We start from the raw sequence: 25,710 nt of genomic DNA, 5'->3' as shown, positions 1-25,710 counted from the left end.
TTATAGCTATTATTTTTCTACCTTTTAATTTTTATTTTTCTATCTTTGAATTTCTATTTTTTTCTTTCATAAGTGTAAATGCTCTTTTGGAGGTTTAATCAGTCAACCAGTATGTCTTGGAGGTATTTTATACGGAAGGCACTGAGCAAGCTGTTGTGATATTTCCAAAGTATTTTAAGATGAGGTTTCTGCCTTAATTACTTTGAGGTAAAACTTATTGACATCAAAACATAACTAGTGATTCTAGGTCAAAAATGAGAAGTGTTAGATCCTTTTAAAAAGTTCGTTTTTTGGCCCTGGCCAGTTGGCTCAGCGGTAGAGCGTCGGCCTGGCGTGCGGGGGACCCGGGTTCGATTCCCGGCCAGGGCACATAGGAGAAGCGCCCATTTGCTTCTCCACCCCTCCCCCCCCTCTTCCTCTCTGTCTCTCTCTTCCCCTCCCGCAGCCAAGGCTCCATTGGAGCAAAGATGGCCCGGGCGCTGGGGATGGCTCCTTGGCCTCTGCCCCAGGCGCTAGAGTGGCTCTGGTCACAACAGAGCAATGCCCCAGAGGGGCAGAGCATCGCCCCCTGGTGGGCAGAGCGTCGCCCCTGGTGGGCGTGCCGGGTGGATCCCGGTTGGGCACATGCAGGAGTCTGTCTGACTGTATCTCCCCGTTTCCAGCTTCAGAAAAATACAAAAAAAAAAAAAAAAAAAAAAGTTCGTTTTGCATAGCTTACAGATGCATATTTTATTCTTCCTTCCCTTCTTGCCCTGTTTAGTACACAAGTGAAACTGGTCAGAAGGTTAAAGTGAGCCTTCAAGCTTTCTTTATTAAAAACATTTATTGAGTTCCCGTAACTTCCTTTCAAAAACTTGGCTAAAGGCTTTTTAACATTACCTCATTTAATCCTTATAATGATTTTCTAAAGTAGGCATTTACACTCCCTTTTCAGATGAGGAAAGTGAGACTTAGTGAATGGAAGTAATTTGCTCAAGGTCACCCTAATTTTATTCATGGAACCAGGACTTAAATATAGGTCTCTTAGTTCAGTGGTTTTTATTCTACTTATATCATGTTATAAACAAGTCATGGTCTGTTCAGTGATGATAGAAAAAGCTATGTGAATGAACAGTGATACTGAAGATTGCAATTATGAGAAACAAAAATGAAAAGGAAGAAGGAAACTTTATATACTAGTATGAGGTGTTAACGAGTCTACATAGACTCGCAATAAGTTGTTTATGTGAATATGTTATGCATGTATTCCATGGATCTGTTAACCTTAACAGAGAATTTTAAGAGATCGTATCTTTTTTTAGTCCCAAATATGAAAGTCTTGAATGCAATTATAATTAAGGATCTATTATTATGTTTTCAAGTTTTCAGTGTTTAATGAATAATGGAATATTATGTCCTGTTGCTATGAATAATAAAATTACTAATAACAATAGTGAATACTCAGATAGGGTTAAAGATGAGATGACTTAAGTTTAGTATCTAAAGTATTAAAGAACTTAGTTGTTAAAATGTATTTAATCAGATACCTAAACTGGGTTTTATTTCAAATTCCTTTTTAGTCTATAACTTTTATACCATGCTGTACCTCTTCTTTTTTTTTTTTTTTTTTTTTTTTTTTTTTTATTTTTCTGAAGCTGGAAACAGGGAGAGACAGTCAGACAGACTCCCGCATGCGCCCGACCGGGATCCACCCGGCACGCCCACCAGGGGCGATGCTCTGCCCACCAGGGGCGATGACGCTCTGCCCACCAGGGGGCGATGCTCTGCCCATCCTGGGCGTCGCCATGTTGCGACCAGAGCCACTCCAGCGCCTGAGGCAGAGGCCACAGAGCCATCCCCAGCGCCCGGGCCATCTTTGCTCCAATGGAGCTTTGGCTGCGGGAGGGGAAGAGAGAGACAGAGAGGAAAGTGCGGCGGAGGGGTGGAGAAGCAAATGGGTGCTTCTCCTATGTGCCCTGGCCGGGAATCGAACCTGGGTCCTCTGCACGCTAGGCCGTGTACCTCTTCTATCAATATTTTTATTAGCCTGGTATTGAACTTCAGGTTCAAATCTTACTTTTTTGGAGTTTTTTAAGATACTCTGGTAGTTCTTGCCTCTTTTTGAAACTGAAGTATATTTAGGGCAGAGGCACAAACTGTATAGGTGAACAAGATGTTCTCTTTGCTCATCGCAGCCCCGACTGCTAGCTGTGCTTCTGGTGAATCCCAGCTCTGCCCTCTCAGGTACGGTGGTTCTTCTGTGACTCAGCCTCCAGAGGAACTACTTCTTCAGCTCCTCAGCCCCTTTATTACCACAGACAGTGTCTTCACGGTGTCTGAGGCATCCTTTGCCAGGGAAACTGATGGAGCAGTCGTGTTCATGTGTAAGATCTACTGGCCGATGCAATGCTAATTGTAGTTGTGTACAGCCAGGTGTTGTCACTGTCTCCTTTATAGATAAAACGGAAAAGTCATTTTCATTGTCTTTGTTTCAGCGTTCTTACTTCCGTACTCTTCTCATGTATGGATTCCACTTCCTGGTGTGGTTCCTTTGTGTCAAAGGAATCCGGGACACACAGTGTGGGTTCAAACTACTAACCCGAGAAGCTGCTTCACGGACGTTTTCATCACTGCACATTGAGCGATGGTAGGTTTCTAACGGGGCTGTGTCTCGTGTATCTCATCACACGGCAGCTACTCCAGGGAATGAGAAGCAGCCCTGGATTCTCATGATGAACGTCCAGGTTCTAAGAAAACTGACGTTTGTGTAAACTTAATCTGTGCTTCTATACTTTTACTGGGTTGGGTCTTAGTTTGAAAATCTCAAACCAAACAAAGGGCATGAAGTTATGAATTCACTTTAATTATAGAGAGTATAAATCAAGAGGCCTGAAAACATCCTATGTCCTTAAAGCTTTCTGTTTTCTTTTCTTCGAGAAAAGAGAAAAAGCTCAGAAATGTCAAAGCAGAAGAAGGCACCTGTTTTTTCCTTTCCTTCCTTTGACACAAGCTACCTTCTCTCCTGCCTGTGACCAGTCCTTTGACCTCTGCGCCCCTTCCACCTTCTAAGGACCTAATCCTTGGGCTTATTTTCTCTCTTAAACATTCAGCCTCTTCCCCTCAACCACATCCTTTCCATCAGTGTTTAAAACAAGTTTAAATGTCTTCTACTGTTAAAAACCCTCTTTACTGACATCCCTCAAACTTCCAGTTCCAGCCCTCATCCTTCCGTAGCTGACATTCCTTGAGTGTCTGTATTCCCATTTCTCTTCACCATTCTCTCATGTCATACTTACTCGTCACCCTCCCTTAATACAGATTTTCCCTCATCCTTCTATCTAAACATAGGGTTCCCTTCATGTGATTAAACCCAGTGGCCTTGTTTCCTGTGACCATTTTGTCTTAATGAACCCATCAGCAGTGCCCAATATTTCTGAGCCCTTTGTCTGAATATTTTCTGTTCCCTCTGCATGTCCTCATCCCTGACCTCGCTGCAGCTCTCCACCTACTTGATGAATGGCACAGTCACACAGAAACCTGAAATCTTGGCCTCGGCTCCAACATTCCCCATGGCCCTTCCACACCTCCAGTGCGCAACCAGGGCCTGTGGACTTGAACTGTTAAGTTCCTCCGTTTCTCTTCATGTTCACCACCACCACCCAGGATGTCATCGTTTCCTATGCTGTGGCCCAAGGGCTCTTTTCAAAACTTAAAAAGTATTCACATGCCGAGACTTCTCAGTACCCCCTCCTTTTCATCTTAGCCTTGAGATCACGTGGCCCTTAATCTCCAAACTAGATCAGATGCGCTACCCTGAACCTTTCTTTGTAGCACCTGTCCTATACGTAGTTTTTTCCCGTGTGATGTTTCTTTTTCTGTTAAAACATAAGCTGCACTGGAGCTAGATCCCATATGAATTTTAATGAGTATATTCTACGTCCCATAGAGTGCCTGGCACATTGTAGATAGTAATATTGGGAGAATTCATACTTCGTGTCATCAGGGGTTCTGTGTGAATTCTGTTCATGTGTAATCTGCGTCATTATTCCAGGAGGTGTTCCTTTCTGTAATTCCTCAACTTCTGTGCAGCCAGATTGCAAAGATCTGTTAATTCCCTAGAGATAGATACCCTGTATCTCCCCAAAAAAACTTTACAGAAACTACAGTTTCAGAATTCAAACGACCATTTATACATGTTTTTAAAAATTTCTAGCTAGGTTTTAAATTTGTAAGTAATTTATACTTGGTCTTCAAATTAAAATACATGTTTCTGTTATGTTGAAGAATAAAACATACTGATAGTTAATGAACTGTAAAGTCAGAATCTGACTTAAGAAGCCACTTGGGAGGTAAAGCCCTCCCTCTGCATGAGATATTTCTCAGTCAGCTGTTCTACGCAGAACTAGAGTCAGAGAATGAGGTTCCCTTGTCTGAAAGGAAGGATTTACAAATGGAAATCATGAGGGTTTGGCCTGATAACATAAAAATCATGAAGATTCCTCAGCAGGATTTTTCTACGGCAGCTTTGGCTGATACAAATATGAGACACAAATGCAAGCCATATATGTAATTTTAAATTTTCTAGAAAGTCACATTAAAAATGAAAGGAAAGGTGAGAAATTTAATAATATACTTTATATAAAAATATTTCAGTATGTACTCAGTGTGAAAAATTATTGAGATATTTAACATTCTTTGTACTATCTTCAAATCATCATATGTCTCCATTCAGACTAGACACAGCTGCAGTGCCCTTGGCCGTGTGCAGCTAGCGGCTGCTGCACTGGGCAGCAGGCCCAGCTGCAGTGCCCGCGGCCGTGTGCAGCTAGAGGCTGCTGCACTGGGCAGCAGGCCCAGCTGCAGTGCCCGCGGCCGTGTGCAGCTAGAGGCTGCTGCACTGGGCAGCAGACCCAGTTCTAGGACATCTGTGACTCTTTTTAGTTAACATTTAAATTTTTTTCTTCTTTAATGTTATGTTCACGTACATGCTTTTTAAGTTATTTATTTTGGACTTGGTTGACGTAGTACTGACCTGACTTAAAATCTTGGCCTCTCGGGTTTCTCTGCAAGGCCCAGTTGCATTTATTCTGCATCTGTAAAGGGGATCCAGCAGGTGCGCACGTATCGGTTTGGTGAGCAGTGTACCCCGCACCATAGTCATGCTTCATCAGTAGTGGTCATTTAAACATCTCTTCCCATGCAGTTTTTAAGTCAGGAAAGACTGAAGAAAGATATTTTTGCCCAGATCTGCTGGCTCAGTCGGTTAAGTGCGTCATCCCAAAATGACATGGTTGCAGGTTTGATTCCTAGTCAGGGCACATGTGGAAGCAACCAAAGAATGCATGACTGAGTAGAACAACAGATGAATGCTTTCCTTCCCCTTCCCTTCTTTCTCCCTTCCTCTCTCTCCCTTCCTCTCTCTGGCTCTCTAAAATTAATCAATTAAAAAAAAAAATTAAGCCCTGGCCGGATAGCTTGGTTGGTTGGAGTGTCGTCCTGGAGCACAGACGTTCCTGATTCAGTCCCCAGTCAGGGCCCACGCAGGAGCAGCTCAATGTTCCTGTCTTTCTCTCACTGCCTCTCAGAAAAAAAGAAAAGACTTTTTAATGCAGCATAAGTTACAGAATCCAAATTGTGCATCTGCTTATTTCCATGTGTCACCTTGGACTTGTTTTTTTAAAGGATTTGTTCTAAAGACTCATTGAAATTTTTTTCATCTCTTTGAAAAAATCCAAGTCAAGTAGAGTTTCTAGGTCTTAGAAGTAAAAAGACAGTAGACATCCCTTATTCAGAATTACAGACTTGGGTTTATTTATTTGTATTACAACTATAAACCTACTTTTTGCCGGCTCTAGTACATAATGTCCATCCTCACAATGGTGCCTCACCTAAATCCTTTCTGTTGAACATTAAAGGTATAATTTGACCCAATTCTTGAGTAATTTTAAAACAGAATTCTTTGAAATAAATTATTTGAATTTCTGCTGGCGAATACTTTCTATTTTAAATAAGTTACATGTGTTTGTAATTTAAAGTCAGTTCCATAACACTTATGACAAGAAATATTGTCTCTAGCCCCATGTCCCTCCTTCCCCAATTCCTACTCTGACTCTAGCCACTTTACAGTCTTTACTGGTTTTTTGTGGTATTTGCTTTCATATTCAAAATGAGTCTGCACAGCTATGTCTCCATTTTTCAGTTTAGATAATAACTTTTCAAAATAGGAAATCGATGGATATGTACTTAGTTCTCTTAAACTTCTGTATATCCTCTACACCAGGCGTCCCCAAACTACGGCCCATGGGCAGCATGCGGCCCCCTGAGGCCATTTATCCGCCCCCACTGCACTTCCAGAAGGGGCACCTCTTTCACTGGTGGTCAGTATGTGGCGGCCCTCCAACGGTCTGAGGGACAGTGAAATGGCCCCCTGTGTAAAAAGTTTGGGGACCCCTGCTCTACACCTACTCTCCTAATAGAGTTTTGAAATAATTGTCGGTTAGGCCAGTATTGATTGTTGCAGCTGTGTAAAAATATTTACATTTGAGCCACAGAATGTAATATGAACATTACCTTTTTTGTAGTACTTTTTGTTTTTCTAAAGATAACTATCTGGAGTTTTTATATAGTTCATCAGAAGTATAAATTCTCCATATGTCCTGACACGTCAGATTCTGCAGTTTCGGCCTGACCTGTGGTGGTGCAGTGGATAAAGCGTCGACCTGGAAATGCTGAGGTCGCCGGTTCAAAAAAACCCTGGGCTTGCCTGGTCAAGGCACATATGGGAGTTGATGCTTCCTGCTCCTCCCCCCCTTCTCTCTCTCCTCTCTCTCCACCCCCCCTTTCTAAAATGAAAAAAAAAAAAAAAAAAAAAAGTTAAAGATTCTGCAGTTTCACCTTTTTCTTGGAGACTTCTCACTATGCTCCCACTCCCTGTTCCCTGGCCCTGTAGACAGGGCTCCCTCCATCTTCTTGGTGTCTGCTCCGGGTTCAGGGAAGCTCAGCCTTGGTCAAGTCACGGAAACACGAGAAGGGAACTCAGCGACACTGCATGTATCTTCATTCTGCTTTCACATTTAATAGTTATCTGGAGGAAAACAATTCTAGTTGGAAATCAGTGTTTTTTGTGGACAAGTTCAGTGCTGTAGTTAACCTGAACCCCGAGTGATCTTTGTCTATGGTACTTTGGTCACCCACACACACCCTGCCTTTGGAAGCTTTTTCTCCCGTGTTGAAATACCATGATTCAAGAACTGTTTCTCACGTGTTTTGTCGAGTTCTCAATAGGCCATCTAAATCTGGAAACTCCACTTCCTTTAGTTCTGAGACATGTCCATTAATTAATTAATTAGTTTGTTTCTTTTTCAAAAGAAAGAGAGTCAGGGCTGGGGGAAGGAGAAAGATGAGAAGCATCAACTCATAGTTGCATCACTTTAGTCGGTTGTTCATTGGGTGCTTCTCATACGTGCTTTGACCAGGGGGCTCAAGCATAACCAGTGACCCTTTGCTCAAGCCAGCAACCTTGGGATCATGTCTTGTGATCCCATGCTCAAGCCGGTGACCTCGGGGTTTCAAACCTGAGACCTCAGCGTCTCTACCCACTGCCACCACTGGTCAGGCATGTCCTCTGATTTGTTTGACAATCTCTTTTCTGTTCTTTCTCATAAAACAGAACCTCCTTACTGATTCTGTAATTACATTTTTTCTCCTTTTCGTCTTTAGAGATTTCAATTTTGCCATTCAGTCCTCCTCTTACATTTTTATTTCTGCTGTCAAAATTTTAACTTCCTATTACTTTTGTTTTCCAGTGTTCATTTTTTAAAACTTATTGTTTCACGACAATAATATCTTCCACCACTTAATGTGTCATTTAAAACTTTGATGCTTTGTATTCTCCCTGCATTGCTGTCCTCTAATGTTTTTAATCCTCAAAGTCTATTCTCAGATATCTTTCAAATGGCACTAGGAAGGCTCATCAAAAGCATCCTCTGGGAGTGTCCTCGGCATCCTCCGACTGGCTGGTGGATTCCACTACAGATTAATCGGTGGGGCCATTCTGTGTGGGAAAAGCCCAATTGTCATCATCTTTTGGGCTAGTCATTTTCACTAAAGTGGGATCCTTCCTTCTCTTGCTTCATAGGCATGAGCCAATTGGAGGAAAGGAAAATTTCAGGAAGTCCTCCTGTTTGCACGCCCACTTGCTGCCATATTGTGCCCATACCGGAACCCCCCGGGGTCTCTGGCCCCCGTCGGTCAGCTTCTGGGCTTCTCCCACTGCCCTGGTCCACTTTCCCCAGGCACCACTGGTCCAGCTTCTTTCTGGCTTTCAGAAGTTATTACTGTCATCTTCTCTTCTGGTGCTTTTATTCCATCACTGTTGTTTTAATTTTAGTGGACTCTCAGGCAGGATCAGGAGGGTCGGTGTGTTTAAAGGAGTCGTGACACACTCATTGTCCTCCAGGAGTGTGTCTGTGTGAAGTGACAGCTACACCAGGAAACGAGTAGCAACAGAAAATATGGTGGCTCCCAGTGTGCAGGAGCCAGGAAGGCTTCTCAATTGGAGAACAACCCCAGCCTGATTCTCTGTAGCAGCATAAGGTTTTACCCAGAAGTACTTGGTATTTTACTTATAATGTTTGCTTTGGTAACACAATGGTCTTTTACTTACGTGTGGTGATGTGAACTGTAGTTTTTAAAAAAATAAACTTTCTGTCTTTTAAAATGTTTAAGGGGAGAAGGATGTAATAAAAAAATAGTTTAGAAGGTGAATTGTCCTTTCGGTTTTTTAAATGTAATTTTTTTTAAGAAGTTTATTTAAACAACAAGACGCTTGACGTGAAGGGAAAACTATCTAGGACTCATTTCTTTTAGAGTAATTTATCCCTACTTAAAGACAGATTGCCCTACATGTAACAGATACGTACAAAAAAGTTATGAAATTGTCCTTGGTTTTACAATGATAAATGAAAAACATTAAAATTCTCCAGTCAAACAAGGTAGGCAAGGATTCTTATGTTCTTTTCTTTTGTTAAACAGTGAAAGCAAAATAACTTATTGGAATATAAAGATAAGAGCTGAATGAGCATGCCACTAATGGAGAAAGGGGGTATTTTCACAGAACCAGTATTTCCCCCCATCCCATCTCCATTTGATGTCAATCAAAACATACCATTGGCCATTTAGTTTTTTTAAAAATACAAAAGCTTGTGCACATACATCAGTTACTTTATGTACAATAAAGGAATGGGGAAGGGGGAAATGAAAGAATAGAGAAAACTATATGGTAGTAGTCAGGATGTGGTGGAACCAAATTGCAGTTTTCTAATTGAGAATGTCTTCTTGGTCTGGAGAAACAGAGTTCTGAAGTAAAGTAGCAGCTTCCCTTTTTAGTAGACACCTGTCTGCTGCTGGAACACATCAATTGTATCTTCATCCTCCATTTCCAACTGTGCAGGTGTGTCTGTTTCATTGATTGGCTGCCCATCAAATCGGAATCTGATCTGCCTCATTGACAAACCCTGTGGTTCACAATAGGCTTTCATTAGTTTACTAAGTAGTGTATGCCTCTTTTTTTTTTTTATAAATAAATTTTTATTTTAATGGGGTGACATCAATAAATCAGGGTACATATATTCAAAGAAAACATTTCCAGGTTATCTTGTCATTTAGTTCTGTTGCATACCCATCACCCAAAGAGAGATCGTCCTCCGTCACCCTCTATCCAGTTTTCTTTGTACCCCTCCCCCTCCCCCTCTCCCTCCTTCCCTCCCCCCACCCCCCGTAACCACCACACTTCTGTCCATGTCTCTTAGTCTCATTTTTATGTCCCACCAATGTATGGAATCCTGCAGTTCTTGTTTTTTCTGATTCACTTATTTCACTCCGCATAATGTTATCAAGATTCCACCATTCTGCTGTAAGTGATCCAATGTCATCATTTCTCCTAGCTGAATAGTATACCATGGTGTATATGTGCCCCATCTTCTTTATCCAGTCTTCTATTTTTTTTACAGTGATTAAAAGCCTTTAAGCAAACTCTTGGCCAATACAGCAAGAATCCATAAAAGAGTAGTGTCTTTAACATGTTCACCAAGTCCAAGTTGGCCCCATCACCATGCCAAATCCCTGAGAAATGCAACCCAACCACAGTTCAGTCTGTTAGGAGCTGTCACAGGGAGCAGGAGTCCAGGAAAAGTCCGCATGGCACTGGAGTTGTCACCATTCTATACTTTGCGGCTCGTGTCCAAGTCCCAGTGACCGCTGCTTCTAGCTGGTAATGATTCAGGTAGACTGGAATGTATGCCTCTTAATCTTAAACTGCACCACAGAACCATCCTGCCCCGCCACCTTCAAATTAGTATGATCGTTGTTCTCAGTCTTGACTCCTTCCTCGGGCTTTTCATCCGCCCTGTCGAGTGCCGGAGGCCCTCCAGCTGCTGCTTCACAAGAGGTACCAGATCCACATAGTAAATGTAGTTTTTTAATCAGTGCTTCCCCAGTCCTCTTCCTCCATCATTCTTGTATTGTTTCGTGTCTTTGATAAGTCACTGACTATAGCTGAGATCCCTAGAGAAATACATGATAATCTTGTTCAATTATTGAGTATCATTAGAACTAACAGGCCACTAGGTAATTTTTTGTTTTTATGTTAAGGAGAAAGTTAAAGAGGAAGCACCAGGCTTAATATTCAAATTATTTCCTTCTTTCATGAGTGTCACAATTCCAGTTAACAGTTTTACATAGTCCTTTTAAAAACACAAAGGACACATCTATAAAAGCTTTTATCCTCTTAAGTAAATATTTTATTAGGATAGAAAAAGATTATTTTAATAAGTTGTTTTCATACTGCATTATCCAAATTCTTGGGATTTAAACTATTAATAGTTGCATCTTGGATGGTGGTGGTAGTATGGCCAAGAACACAAAACTCCCAAATTCAGGTTGTCTGGGGTCTGAGAATCAAACAGAAGTGAGGTTAGACACTTTCTTGTCCTTGCTAATATTTTAAAACCAGGCACTGGAAGTGTCAAGTGTGTGAAGGGCTCACGTGCTCCAGAGACCGTGGGAAGAGCACGAAGTGTAGCCCAGGTCGGGGTGCTTCTTGTAAGCTCAGTGCCAGTGAGAGGCAGCAGCCAGCTGAGAGAATTGATTAAGAAGGAGTCGGGAAAACTTCTGAGTCAGTATTGAGAAACTTGAAAGAGAACAGTTTTGACCTATACCAAGGAGCCATCTGAAAAGAAACTGTTAAGAAAGAACCTGTCTCATGAGTAGAAAGAAGGATGAACTGGAAATTCAGACTAAAGATAATTTTAACATTGTATGTAAAAAGACAACATATCTGATGCCTATGCATGGATGTAATTATAATCAAAGGGCATTTCAATTTCAGCCCAGTCTAAATGGGCCCTTCACTTTCAGTAGCTACCCACACTGTCTTGTCCAGGATAGCATGAGGAAGGGGGAAGGAAAAGACAGGCCCTGAGAACCCTGTAAGTAGAAAAGATAACCTTGATCCTTTGGCAGTAGAAGAATGTAATTAAGCAATGCTAAAGTGAATGAGAATATTCTGTCCAAGAGCTCTCAGAGTTCTGTCTTATCTGCTCTCTCAATCAGTTGAAAATGTTCTTGATTCTCTACCTTGAACTCAGTAAAGGTGTGACTGTAAACCATCAATCGTGGACCCTTTTTTTTTTTCCTTTTCTTTTTTTTGACATAGAGAGAGAAAGGGATAGATAAGGACAGACAGACAGGAAGGGAGAGGGATGAGAAGCATCAATCCCTCGTTGTGGCACCGTAGTTATTCACTGACCGCCCCCCACATGTGCCCCGACCAGGGGGCCACAGCAGACCGAGTGACCCCCTGCTCAAGCTGGTGAGCCTTGCTCAAACCAGATGAGCCCGCGCTCAAGCCAGTGACCTCGGGGTTTTGAACCTAGGTCTTCCACGTCCCAGTCTGACACTCTAACCACTGTGCCACTGCCTGGTCAGGCCAATCTTGGACCTTTTTAAAACTAAATTTTCTCTTTGAGCCCAACAGGTCATTATTACCTCTGAGAGTTTCTTTGTTTGGGTTTGGCGCGAGTGTTAGCTTGTATTGCCCGGGTTGCCACAGGATCAGATTTTCCTCGGCTTGGATCTCCGTGCCACAGCCTGGTTCGGCCGTTTGTATTCACCCCCTTTGCCCGCCTCAGTTTCTATATTCACAGTTACCAGAGAAAGCCGCCCTGTTTAGGTTAGTGAGGAAGGCGGAGCATTTCTTACTCCCTATTTCCTTCGGGGTTTGGTTATATATTTAGCCAATTTTTCACTCAATCATACTTTTGGGTGTATTGCGAAGCATCTGGAAGCTCCAAGTATAGGTTTTTCTGTTTCTGGTTGAAGATCTTGTTGAGTTTTGGGGGAGATTTATCGGTATCGCTTCCTACCCCGCCATTACTCTGACGTCATCTTAGAGTTTCTGATTTGTGATAGAGACACCATACTTCTCACTTAAATGTTATACAGTGACACCAGATTATTTTATTTGCCTTAAAGCTCCTGAACTACTTAGCTTTTATTTGATCTCATGTCATGCTGACCATCAGTTTGATAATAGAAGCTTTATATCTGCCATGCAAGTATCTTTAACACATGACAAGGTAGAGATTTGGTTACTCTTTATCTTTTTAAAAATAAATGCCAATATATTTTCCATTTCAGGGCATTTGATGTAGAACTACTTTACATAGCACAGTTCTTTAAAATACCGATAGCAGAAATTGCTGTCAATTGGACTGAAATTGAAGGTGAGTATATTGTTCATGCTATAGCTGATATTAAGGGGCGGGGCGGGCAGGGGGATGAGAGGGTACAGTTGTCCAGGAAAGTCAGCTGGCACTGGTGCCCCTCCCCCCACCACAGCCTCCTCAGCTGTCTCAACTCCCAGAGGCAGTCCCACAGAGCATGCTGCCTACTAATCCCCTCCACCCTCCAGCTACCTTACTGCTTCCTGAATTTTCTCAGTCCTGGGGTCTCCAGTAGACCTACCTTTCTGCCCAAGAAATTCAGTAAAACTTCCTACAAAAGATAAGATCACGGCGATCTGAAGGTAGAAACAAGGTTGATTGTCTTTTGTTTTTTTGTGGGGTTTTTTTGACAGACCGTCAGAGAGAGGGACAGATAGGGACAGACAGACAGGAAGGGAGAGAGATGAGAAGCATCAATTCTTTGTTGCAGCTCCTTAGTTGTTCATTGATTGCGTTCTCATGTGTGCCTTGACCGGGGAGCTACAAAAGGGCAAGTGACCCCTTGCTTAAGCCAGCAACCTTGGGCTTCAAGCCAGTGACTTTGGGCTCAAGCCAGCAACCATGGAGTCATGTCTGTAATCCCATGCTCAAGCCAGCAACCCCGTCCGTGCTCGAGCCAGATGAGCCCATGCTCAAACCAGCAACCACAGGGTTTTGAACCTGGGTCCTCCGCATCCCAGTCCGATGCTCAATCCTCTGCACTACCACCTAGTCAGGCAGGTTGATTGTCTTTTGAGGAATTATAGTTGTTCTTACTCAAAATGTTTACATTCCATTCAGAGCCAGTCTTCAACTAGTATTTGTACATATATCTAAAAATGTAAAAGGTCTCTAAGATCTATAACATGTGAAATCTACCATAACTCTTAACTTCTGTTCAGAAATGCTTAGATAGTTCTTTCTATGTAGAACTTAAAATATATTCCTGTCTTGTCTTTTGCTCACCCTTGAATGATCTTTAATTCACAGTTGCAGTCATCTCTGCCCAAGGAGAATCTTTGTTGCAGTAAGCTTTAACTGCTCTAACCTCACATGTTTAAGGACAGAAGAAGGTTAAGAATCATGGAAGTCATAAACAATAGAATCTAGAATTAATTCCAGCCTCTTGGAGTCTACTGACTCATTGAGCTCACAGAAGCTCATCTTAGGAGCAGCCTGGGTCGGAGGGGGTCAGGGAACAGGGAAAAGTTTGCTTAGACTTGTAGTGGTCAATTCTGGTCATCTGTCTGCATTGATCTATGGCATAAACTCCATGGGAAATTGAAGTATAAAAAAGTAAAAATTTGTTTTATTTATAGCTTTTGCCCATTTGCATTATAGAGATAGCTATATCCTAATATGAATTATAGGTATCCCAAATTCCTGATTTGTGGAATGAAGTTGTTTGCTCTAGTTAACAGAGAATAAGGCTAGTTGACAAAGTACTGTAATGGTAGTGTGTTAGAAGAGGAAAGCTGCTGTGTAAATTCGAAGTAGTGAAGGAGGTCTTCTCTGAAGATAAATATGATTAAAAGGGTAATGAAATTTTAAACCTTCCTGACAAGATGTTCATTTGTCTTCCCACAGAGGTAAGACAAGTAACAGTTACAAAGATCAATTGTGACATGTAGATCAGACATTTACTTAGACAGGTAATCCTATGCAGCCAGGGCAAAGTTCTTGGACAGGACTGTCTGAAGTCTGACCATAGGCTTTATTTTTCACCACTGAGTTTGGACTCATTTGTGAAAACAATCTTACTTATCTTTAGCTGTTTTGTATGTATTATTTTTCATTAACCAACATGTAGAGCAGTTTTGGGTTCCCCATTTCCAGAACCCTCAGCCATGGTTCTGCTTCAGTATAGTAGGGCTATTTGAAGTTGTCAATTTCAATTCTCCCAAGTTTCATTTTACTGCAGGATGTTTTGTTCTTGGTTTTTTTTTTTAGAGAAACTACTTAGTTCGACATTGAAAATGTTTAATTCGGCTCAAGTCAGTTGGCTCAGCAGTAGAGCATCAGCCCGCTTGTGGAAGTCCCGGGTTCAATTCCCAGCCAGGGCACACAGGAGAAGAGCTCATCTGCTTCTCTACCCCTCCCCCTCTCCTTTCTCTCTCTCTCTCTCTTTTCCTCCCACAGCCAAGGCTCCAATGGAGCAAAGTTGGCCCCGGCACTGAGGATGGTTCTATGGCCTCTGCCTCAGGCATTAGAATGGCACAGGTTGCAATGGAGCAACACCCCAGATGGGCCAAGCATCGCCCCCTGGTGGGCATCCTGGGTGGATCCCAGTCAGGCGCACGCAGGAGTCTGTCTGACTGTCTCCCCACTTCTAACTTAGTAAAAAAGAAAATGTTTAATTCTTTTGTCCGTGACTTAAAGTTAAGGTGGACATGTTAATTAACTTGACTGTGGTAGTCATTTCACAGTTATATATGTACAGTATATGAAATGGTTACATTGTACATTTCAGATATATTTCAGGTTTTTGTCAGTTACACCTCAGTAAAGCTAGGGAAAAAAATAAAAAGCAAGCAACCAGAGCACTTAGCTTTAAATCTGAAAATTGTTAATAATTAGTAATGTGATCTTGTTTACCCAGCACCCATTAAGTAACCTGTAAAATTGCAGGGTGACAGGGACGTTCTACTCCTAACATTCTAAAAAGACAATATCAAGGAGTGAAATCTAGGAATATAAGGTATTGGAACAAGCTCAGAGGTGAATTTCATCTAGTTAGCAGGCTTAGCACATTGCCATTTGGCAACCACAGGACAAGAAGCCGGCCCTAGTGAAGATGGTCTTTATTTTAGCTGACTGAGAATCTTTGGTGGAATTAGAATAAAAATTAGGTTTTTGTCTTAGTTTTCTTACCTGAGTTTATTAATGTATACTTGTATTATGTGTAGAGGTGTGCTTGATTATTTGTAGTACATACAATACTGAAAAGTAATGTGCAAACAAAATTTGTCCCAAAAATCATTTTTAAATGTACAGATGGAATTATTTAACATACATACATACATAATATAAATAAAATTAAGGTCACTAGACACTTCCTAAAGTCATGTAGACTGAGTTCTAAAATATAATTGTAAACTGATATATTTTCTCCTGAGTCTAATTTATTTTTAATTATTTTTTATTCACAGGTTCTAAATTAGTCCCATTTTGGAGCTGGCTACAGATGGGCAGGGACTTGCTTTTTATACGACTTCGGTATTTAACTGGTGCCTGGAGGCTTGAACAAACCAGGAAAACAAATTAGGTTCTTTGCTATCTTTGATTGTATTATGTACCATTGTGACATTGTTTCATTTGAATTAAAACTTTAAATAAAGCTGGAATAAACCTATGACATCGTCTGCTTTTTAATAATTTTAAATAATTAACTGCCATAAGTAAAAAAATGTTATACATCTTTTGGACAGAAGAAAAATTTAAAGTGTTTGTAGCAAAAGTCAGATTTTCTTTTGCTTCAGCAATTTTGTTTATTAAGATTATATCAATATGATTCAGAGAAATATATACTGCTCACAAAAATTAGGGGATATTTCAAAGTGAATATGAAGTAATAAAAGCATCTGATTTTGCCCTGGCCGGTTGGCTCAGCGGTAGAGCGTCGGCCTAGCGTGCGGAGGACCCGGGTTCGATTCCCGGCCAGGGCACATAGGAGAAGCGCCCATTTGCTTCTCCACCCCTCCGCCGCACTTTCCTCTCTGTCTCTCTCTTCCCCTCCCGCAACCAAGGCTCCATTGGAGCAAAGATGGCCGGGGCGCTGGGGATGGTTCTGTGACCTCTGCCCCAGGCGCTAGAGTGGCTCTGGTCGCAATATGGCGACGCCCAGGATGGGCAGAGCATCGCCCCTGGTGGGCGTGCCGGGTGGATCCCGGTCGGGCGCATGCGGGAGTCTGTCTGACTGTCTCTCCCTGTTTCCAGCTTCAGAAAAATGAAAAAAAAAAAAAAAAGCATCTGAATTTTTTTTCTTAAACGAACATCAGAAAAGCAAACAAGTTAAAATTGATTATGCAAATGAGATGCAAAAAATGAACTTTGATTTCCTTGGTGAAAATGCATTATACAGAAGGCTGAAAGTACTGGAGTGTCTGCACTTTCCCTGATCTCATTTTTGTGAGCAGTGTAGTTTTTAACAAGATAACTAAATTACCTTGATAATTCTCATGAACTTAATTATATACCACAGTCATGTAATAATGTTTATGGAATTAAAAATAAAGTTAAAAATATTTTATTTTTTATATTTTAAAAGCTTGGAAATGTGTGATTTTATTTGAATCATTTTTCTTTCAATTACAGTTGACATACAATATTATATTAGTTTCAGGTGCACACCCCAGTGGTCAGACACTATTATAACTTAAGTGATCACCCCAATAGATCTCATGCCCATCTAACACCATACATAGTTATTATATTATTGACTATATTCCCTATGCTGTACTTTAATTCCATGTAACTATTCTGTAACAACCAATTTGTACTTCTTAATTCTTTTACCTTTTTCACCCATCCCCTTAACGACCCCCAATCAGCAACTCTCAAAATGTTCTCTATATCTATGATTTGTACTTTTTCATGTATTTCCCTTTTTAAATTCAAATATTGATAGATAATGAATTTATTGCCATTTTATTCATATTTTTTATCTTGCTTCTTCTTAGAAAAAAAAGACCCTTTAACATTTCATGTAATACTGGCTTGGTGGTAATGAACTCCTTTACCTTTTTCTTATCTGGGAAGCTTTTTATATGTCCTCACATGCTAAATGATAGCTTTGCTGGGTAATCTTTGTAGGTTCGTGTGTGTGTGTGTGTGTGTGTGTGTGAAAGAGGGACAGACAGACCAGAAGAGAGAGAGATGAGAAGCATCAGTTCTTCACTGTGGCACCTTAGTTTCTCACTGATTGCTTTCTCATATGTGCCTTGGGGGGGGGGGGGGTGCACAGCATACCAAGTGACTCCATACTCAAGCCAGCGACCTTGGGCTCAAGCTGGTGAGCCTTGCTCAAACCAGATGAGCCCACGCTCAAGCTGGCAGCCTCGAGGGTCTTGAACCTGGGTCCTCTGTGTCCCAGTCCAGTGTTCTATCCACTGCGCCACCGCCTGGTCAGGTGGTTGTAGGTTCTTGATTTCATCACTTTGAATATATCTTGCCAATACCCTCTGGCTTGCAAAGTTTCTGTAGGGAAGTCAATTGACAGTCTTAATGGGAGCTCCCTTGTAGGTAACAGGTAACTAACTGGTGCTTCTGAGATTCTGTCTTTAACCTTTTGCATTTCAATGATGATGTGTCTTGGTGTGGGCCTCTTTGGGTTTATCTTATTTGGGATTCTCTATGCTTCTTGGACTTGTATGTCTATTTTCTTTACCAGGTTAGGGAAATTTTCTGTCATTTTTTCAAACAGATTTTCAATTTCTTGTTCTTTCTCCTTCCAGCACCCCATGATGTGGTAGTTGCTACAAATCCCAGAGACTCCTCACACTGTCCTTATTTTGAGAAGTAAATTTTTCTTTTTGCTTTCCTGATTGGATTTTTTTGCTTCCTTATATTCCAAATTGCTGATTTGATTCTCAGCTTCATTTATTCTCCTGTTGACTCCCTGTAAGTTATTCTTCATTTCAATTGGTGTATTTTTATTTCTGACCAGTCTTTTTATATGCTGTTGAAGTTCTCACTGAGATCATTGAGCCTCCTTATAACCAGGGTTTTGAAGTCTGCATCTAGTAGATTGCCTGTCTCTGTTTTGTTTAGTTCATTTTTGGAGTTCTGTTTGGGCATATCAGCAGTGGGTTAAAACCTCCTTGTGTCCTTTGTGGAGGCTGTGGGCAATTCTCCCACCAAAGAGGATCTGACGGTACAGCAAGGGCTCCAGCAGTAATCGGTGCTGGAGCCCTTGCAAAGATTACCCAGCAAAGCTATCATTTGCAAAGATTACCCAGCAAAGCTAAAGATTACCCAGCAAAGCTATCATTTAGCATGTGAGGACATATAAAAAGCTTCCCAGATAAGAAAAAGGTAAAGGAGTTCATTACCACCAAGCCAGTATTACATGAAATGTTAAAGGGTCTTTTTTTTCTAAGAAGAAGCAAGATAAAAAATATGAATAAAATGGCAATAAATTCATTATCTATCAATATTTGAATTTAAAAAGGGAAATACATGAAAAAGTACAAATCATAGATATAGAGAACATTTTGAGAGTTGCTGATTGGGGGTCGTTAAGGGGATGGCATTGTGGGAGTAAGGGAAACCTGCCTCCATTGCTACATTGAAAAACAGTCCTAGAGAAAGAACTGAGGGCAGAGAGTAGACAAGACTGCAGCCGTGGCCCTTGTCTGCAGAAGATCACAGTGTCCATTAGAAATGCTCCCAGAAAAACGAAGGCATGTGTACTAGCTCTCTGACCTAGGAATGTCCACAATAAGAAGGGGGCGGGGTGAGAGAGTGTGATGAAAGAAGAGCATAGGTAACTCAATATTAACTCATTCTATCAGAGCAGGGACAGCAAAACCAGAGCCCAGAGAGTCACGGTGCCCACAAAACATGCCCCAGCCATCCAGTGGTGTGAATTTACATTTGAATCCTCGAGAAAGTACAAGTCCTTTATGTAACAATATATATACACTGTCAAGATTTTAGATAAAAATATTTTTTATAAATTATTCACTAATTCCATCATTCTCTTAGCATATAGTGAATGCCTAGCTTCTAAGCATTGTTGTAACGGTGGACTTAAGGATTTACTGCAGTGGTCCCCAACCCCCAGGCCGCGGACCGGTACCGGTCCGTGGGCCATTTGGTACTGGTCCACAGAGAAAGAATAAATAACTTACATTATTTCCGTTTTATTTATATTTAAGTCTGAACGATGTTATATATTTTTTTAATGACCAGATTTCCTCTTATATCCATCTAAGACTCATTCTTGACACTTGTCTCGGTCACATGATATATTTATCCGTCCCACCCTAAAGGCCAGTCCGTGAAAATATTTTCTGACATTAAACCAGTCCGTGGCCTAAAAAGGTTGGGACCACTGATTTACTGTACAATTAGGAAATCAATAGCAGTTCTACGTTCAAAGAGTGTCTACCCTCAAATACTCTACTTGGAAAAGAAAATGTAAAAACAACAATTCAAAGATCAAAAAGAGCCAGATACGTGCTGAGGAAGACAACATCTTTGCAGTTCAAAATTAGGAACATTTTCTACCTAGGAACAAATTTAACAAAGGCTGTGAAGGGCCTATACACTGAAAACTGCAAGTCATTTTTAAAAGAAATTGAAATAGACAAAAAAAGAAAAGATTCCATCATGTTCATGGATTGGGAGAATCAACATAGTTAAAATGGCCATGTTACCCAAAGCAATATACAGATTTAATACAAACCCAACATTCTGGCATTTTTCACAGAAATAGAACAAGAAACCATCAGATTTTTACAGAACCACAAAGACCCCAAACAGCCAAAGCTATCCTGAGAAAAAAAGAACAAAGGTGGAGGTATCATACTCCCTGACTTCAAATTATATTACAAAGTATAGTATTGGCAGAAAAACAGACACACAGACCAACAGAACAGAATTGGGAGCCCAGAAATAAACCCACATGAATATGGGGAAATAATTTTTGACAAAGGAGCCAAAAACATACAATGAAGAAAAGAAAGCCTCCTCAATAAACAGCACTGGGAAAATTGGAAAGCCGCATGCAAAAGAATGAAACTAGTCATCGCGCACAAAAATAAACTCAAAATGGATCAAAGACCTAAATATAGGACCTGAAACAATAAAATAATAGAAGAAAAAACATAGGTACTAAACTTGCATACCTTGGTTTTAGAGAGGATTTTATGAACTTGACTCCAAAGGCCAGAGAAGTAAAGGCATAAATAAGCATGTGGGATTATATCACACCAGAAAGCTCTGCAGAGCAAAGAAACCACCAACAAAACAGAATGGCAGCCAACCCAATGATATTTACAGATGACAGCTCTTACAAGGGTTACTACCCAAGGTATAGAAAGAACTCGTACAACTCAACACCAAATAATCTGAATAGAAAATGAGCAAAAAGTGGGCAGAGGATCTACACAGACACTTCTCCCAGGAAGGAATACAAATGGCCAACAGATATATGAAAAGATGCTCATCTTCATTAGTTATTAGAGAAATGCAAATCAAAACTGCAATGAGATACCACCTCACACCTGTTAGATTAGCTATTATCAACAAGACAGGTAACAAGTGTTGGAGAGGCTGTGGAGAAAAAGAGAACCTTCATTCACTGCTGGTGGGAATGTAAAGTAGTACAACCATTATGGAAGAAAGTATGGTGGTTCCTCAAAAAATTAAGAATAGAACTACCATATGACCCAACATTCGTTCTTCTAGGAATCTACCCAAAAAACTCAAAAACATTTATTCACAAAGATGTATGCATCCCCCCACACCATGTTCATCACAGCATTATTTATGGTAGCCCAGACATGGAGACAATCAAAGTGTCCTTCAATAGAGGACTGGATAGAGTGGCAGAAACTTTCCAGAAGGTGGTGAGAGGGGGAGGAGCGGCAGATTTCTGAGCTGCACGTAGCAATTCTTTCCCGCTTCCCCACATGTGCCTGGGCCACTCACCGCCTGTCAAAAATGGTGAAAGAAACCACTTATATGATGTTTTGGGGGTCAAATCCAATGCCACCCAGGAAAAACTGGAAAGGGCCTTGAAGTGCCACCCTGATAGGAATCCAAATGGAGGGAGAGAAGTATAAACAGATTTCTCAAACTTATGAAGTCTTCTCTGATGCAAAGAAAAGGAGACTCTATGGCAGGGGTCCCCAAACTTTTTACACAGGGGGCCAGTTCACTGGCCCTCAGACCGTTGGAGGGCTGGACTAAAAAAACTATGAAAATCTCTATGCACACCACACACATCTTATTTTAAAGTAAAAAACCAAAACAGGAACAAATATAATATTTAAAATAAAGAACAAGTAAATTTTAATCAACAAACTTACCAACATTTCAATGGGAACTATGGGCTTGCTTTTGGCTAATCAGATAGTCAATGTCCGGTTCCATATTTGTCACTGCTAGCCGCAACAAATGATGCAAGTGTTCATCGGTTAGTCTAGATCGGGTTGGACATTTAAAATTTTTCATCCTAGAAAATGTCTGTTCGCAGACATAAGTGCTGCCAAAAATTGTTGACATTTTAAGAGCATGGTTCCTGATATTAGGATATGTCTCTGATGAGAGAGAGGCATAGAAATTAGGCAAGTTGTTTGACTTGAATGCGTCTTTCAGAGAGTCACAATTCTGCAGTTCAGCCAGTTCCATTTGGTAAATTGAATCCACATTTTCAATGTCAATAGAAAATGGGTTACGGAAAAGCTGAATGTCCTGTTCATGGAGATGAAGCTCTTTAAATCTAAATTGGAACTCCTTTTGCAACTTTTCCAGTGAATCCACACATACTTCTTTTGGGAATGCAATCAAGGGTTTTTCTGCTAACAGATTTTGAGTTAAGGGGAGATGGCAGAAATTTTCCTCCTTGACTTGTTTAATAAGGAGGCCTAATTTTACTTCAAATGCTTTTACATGTGATTGCATATCACAGATGAGCTTCCCTTTTCCTTGAAGTTGCACATTGAAACTGTTGAGTAGCTCTGTTACATCTGTCAGAAAGGCAAGGTGCCATTTCCATTCTGCATCATTGAGCTCTGGTACTTCTTTGTTTTTTGAAAGCATAAAAGCTGTAATCTGTGGAAGTAAGTCATAGAAATGTCTCAAAACTCTCCCTCGACTCAGCCAACGGACTTCGGTGTAGTACAGAACATCTTCATAGGACACATTTAGCTCAGACAGAAATTCCTGAAATTGCCTGTGGTTTAGTGCATTAGTTCTAATGAAGTAAACACAACGTACCACAATTTTCATAACAGAGTCCCACTTCAGTGATTTACGACATAACGCTTGTTGGTGGATGAGGCAGTGTATGGCTATTAATGGATGAGAATGGTTAAGTTTGTCCATCTCTAAGTTAATGCGAGCAATTACTCCTTTCTTAGGCCCCACCATACTAGGCGCACCATCAGTTGTCACACTGGATAGTTTAGCCCAGTCCAGCTCCAAATCCTTCACAGTTTGGGAAACCTTTTCATAGATATCCTCTCCCGTAGTTGTTCCTTTGATGCTTTGCAGTGCAGCAAGCTCTTCTGTGACTTCGAAATTGTCATTCATCCCACGAATAAAAATTAGAAGTTGTGCAGAATCACGAACATCATTGCTCTCGTCGAGTGCCAAGGAAAAATAAGAAAGTTTTCTCGCAGAATTTTGCAAATGCTGATGCAAATTGTCCTCCATTTCTTCAATCCTTCATGTTATTATAGATCCTGAAAGACTAACTGTACTAAATAAGTCTGCCTTTTCTGGACACATCTCTTTGGCAACAGAAAGAAGGCACTCTTTAACAAATTCTCCCTCCACGAATGGTCTGCCAGCGCATGCTATTAGCTTGGCAACTTGAAAACTTGCTCGCAGTGATGAAATATTTAGCTGCTTCTGCTTCACAAAAGTATTTTGCTGAGTTGACAATGAATTGTTCAGTTTTAATATTTTATCTTTTCTCACATCTCCAACCAAACAATCATATTTATCTTTATGTTGAGTTTGATAGTGTTGACGCAAATTATACTCTTTGAACACAGACACTATATTCTGACATATCAAACACACAGCTCTTTCCTTGTACTGCATGAAAAAGTAATCATAAGTCCACTGTTCTTTGAATATCCTACACTCTGAGTCAATTTTTCTTTCTTGACGTCATTGTTTCCTAGGGATTCCAAATTGATAATAGTTAAATACCAATATATATATGCTCTCTGCCCCCCCATATAGGTCCCATGCCCTCTGCCCCCCCCATGTAGGTCCATGCCCTCTGCCCCCCATGTAGGTCCAGGTCTCTGCCCTCATGTAGATCCAGGTCTCTGCCTCCCATGTAGGTCCATGCCCTCTGCCCCCTATGTAGGTCCATGCCCTCTGCCCCCTATGTAGGTCCATGCCCTCTGCCCCCTATGTAGGTCCATGCCCTCTGCCCCCTATGTAGGTCCATGCCCTCTGTCCCCATATAGGTCCAGGTCTCTGCCCTCCCATGTAGATCTAGGTCTCTGCCCCTCATGTAGGTCCAATTCTCTGCCTCCCATGTAGGTCCAGGTCTCTGCCTCCCATGTAGGTCCAGGTCTCTGCCCCCCATGTAGATCCAGGTCTCTGCCTCCCATGTAGGTTCAGGTCTCTGCCCACAATGTAGGTCCATTTTTAAAATCCAATTAAAAAATAAATAAAAAACATACTTACCTAGTGCGGCAGCCGCTGCCGCACTGTGGACCCGGCGCCGCGGTCTTCAGTCTGTCAGGCCTAGATACGCACATCGTGCGCTACAACGTCGCGACGTGATCATCTAGGTAGGACAGTGAGCGCTGAGCGCAATACAGGAAAGAGAGTTCCTGTATAGCGGCGGGTGCATTATTTCCATTGTAAGTGCTCTGGCGCTTACAATTGAAATGAATCAGGGAACCAGCTGAATCCCCGTAAGTGCGGCAGGGACCGGGTAAAAGGCCCTCGCGGGCCGTAGTTTGGGGACCCCTGCTCTATGACAAAAGAGGAGAACAGGCCATTGAAGAAGGTGGAGCAGGTGGCGGTTTCGCTCCCCCATGCACATCTTTGATATGATTTTTGGAGGAAGAGGAGGATGCAGAGAAAGGAGAGCTAAAAATATTGTGCATCAGCTCTCAGTAACATTAGATTTATATAATGGTGCAAAAAGAACACTAGCTCTGCAGAAGAATGTGATTTGTGACAAATGGGAAGGCCGAGGTGGTAACAAAGGAGCAGTACAGTGCTGTCCCAAGTGCTGAGGGCCTGGGATGCAAGTAAGAATCCATCAGACAGGACCTGGAATGGTTCAGCCAATTCAGTCTGTGTGCGTGGCATGCCAGAGAGCCATGGGGAACAGATCAATCCTAAATATAGATGTAAAACCTGCAATGAAGGAAGATAGTTCGAGAGAAGATTCTAGAAGTTCATATTGACAAAGGCATGAACGATGACCAGAAGATAGCATTCCATGGTGAAGGAGACCAGGAACCAGGACTGGGGCCAGGAGATACTACCATTGTTTTAGACCAGAAGGACCATGCTGTTTTCATTTGACAAGGGGAAGACCTTTTCATGTGCATGGACATACAACCAGTTGAAACACTGTGTGGCTTCCAGAAGTCGGTATCTCCTCTTGACAACCAGTCCTTAGTCATCACCTCTCACAGGTCAGATTGTCAAGCATGGAGATACCAAGTGTGTGCTGAAGGGAGGCGTGCCAATTTATCATAGACCATATGAAAAGGGTCACCTAATTGTTGAATTTAAGGTAAACTTCCCTGAGAAGACTTTCTCTCTCCTCCCTGAGAATGACTTTCTCTCTCCTGATAAATGCTATTTGCTTGAAAATCTTCTACCTGAAAGAAAGGAAGCAGAAGAGGCTGATGCAGTGGACCAGGTAGAATTGATGGACTTTGGTCCAAATCAAGTAAGAGGACACCAGTAAAATGGAAAACGCGTGAGGAGGATGAACCTCACCTAGAGTGGTGTCCAGCATCAGACCTCTTAATGGGGATGGTGAATAACACTCACTGCTGGCCTTTTATATACTGGAGTGGATGAGTGAAGGGCTATAGTCATAATATGCTCAGTACTTGCTATTGTTTTTGTTTTAATATTCAACTATATTAGTGTTTTGAAAGTTAAATGAAGAATGAACTCAAATATAAAGGTTCTGCCTTTGCTTTGTATGTAGGATGACTTAAGTGTGCAAGATAAGTTTAATACCTATAAAAACTACGTTAGTCCCTGCCAGGTAGCTCAGTTAATTAGTGCATCCTCCTGATGGGATCCC

The 25,710-nt window shown here is 41.4% G+C and overlaps 1 protein-coding gene and 2 pseudogenes across 3 annotated transcripts in view; 2 read left to right on the top strand and 1 right to left on the bottom strand.

Annotated features, from left to right (window-relative positions):
- Positions 1-25,710, top strand: part of ALG5 (ALG5 dolichyl-phosphate beta-glucosyltransferase) — a 53,862-nt gene that overhangs the window by 25,312 nt on the left and 2,840 nt on the right. The window contains exons 8-10 of one of the 3 annotated variants that reach the window (XM_066381070.1): positions 2,475-2,626; positions 12,676-12,761; positions 15,890-16,092. In XM_066381070.1, coding sequence (XP_066237167.1) covers positions 2,475-2,626; positions 12,676-12,761; positions 15,890-16,005 — 354 coding nt within the window. In that variant the 3' untranslated portion in view covers positions 16,006-16,092. Of the gene's footprint in view, positions 1-2,474; positions 2,627-12,675; positions 12,762-15,889; positions 16,093-25,710 lie in introns of those variants that run through there. The other 2 variants (XM_066381072.1, XM_066381071.1) reach the window with 2 other exon arrangements.
- LOC136403298 (small ubiquitin-related modifier 2 pseudogene) lies at positions 9,286-11,646 on the bottom strand (annotated as a pseudogene).
- On the top strand, positions 21,405-25,362 carry LOC136403296 (dnaJ homolog subfamily A member 1 pseudogene; annotated as a pseudogene).

This window comes from Saccopteryx leptura, chromosome 4, assembly GCF_036850995.1.
Source record: "Saccopteryx leptura isolate mSacLep1 chromosome 4, mSacLep1_pri_phased_curated, whole genome shotgun sequence".
Taxonomy (NCBI): domain Eukaryota; kingdom Metazoa; phylum Chordata; class Mammalia; order Chiroptera; family Emballonuridae; genus Saccopteryx; species Saccopteryx leptura.
This window is presented reverse-complemented; position numbering and strand designations above follow the sequence as displayed.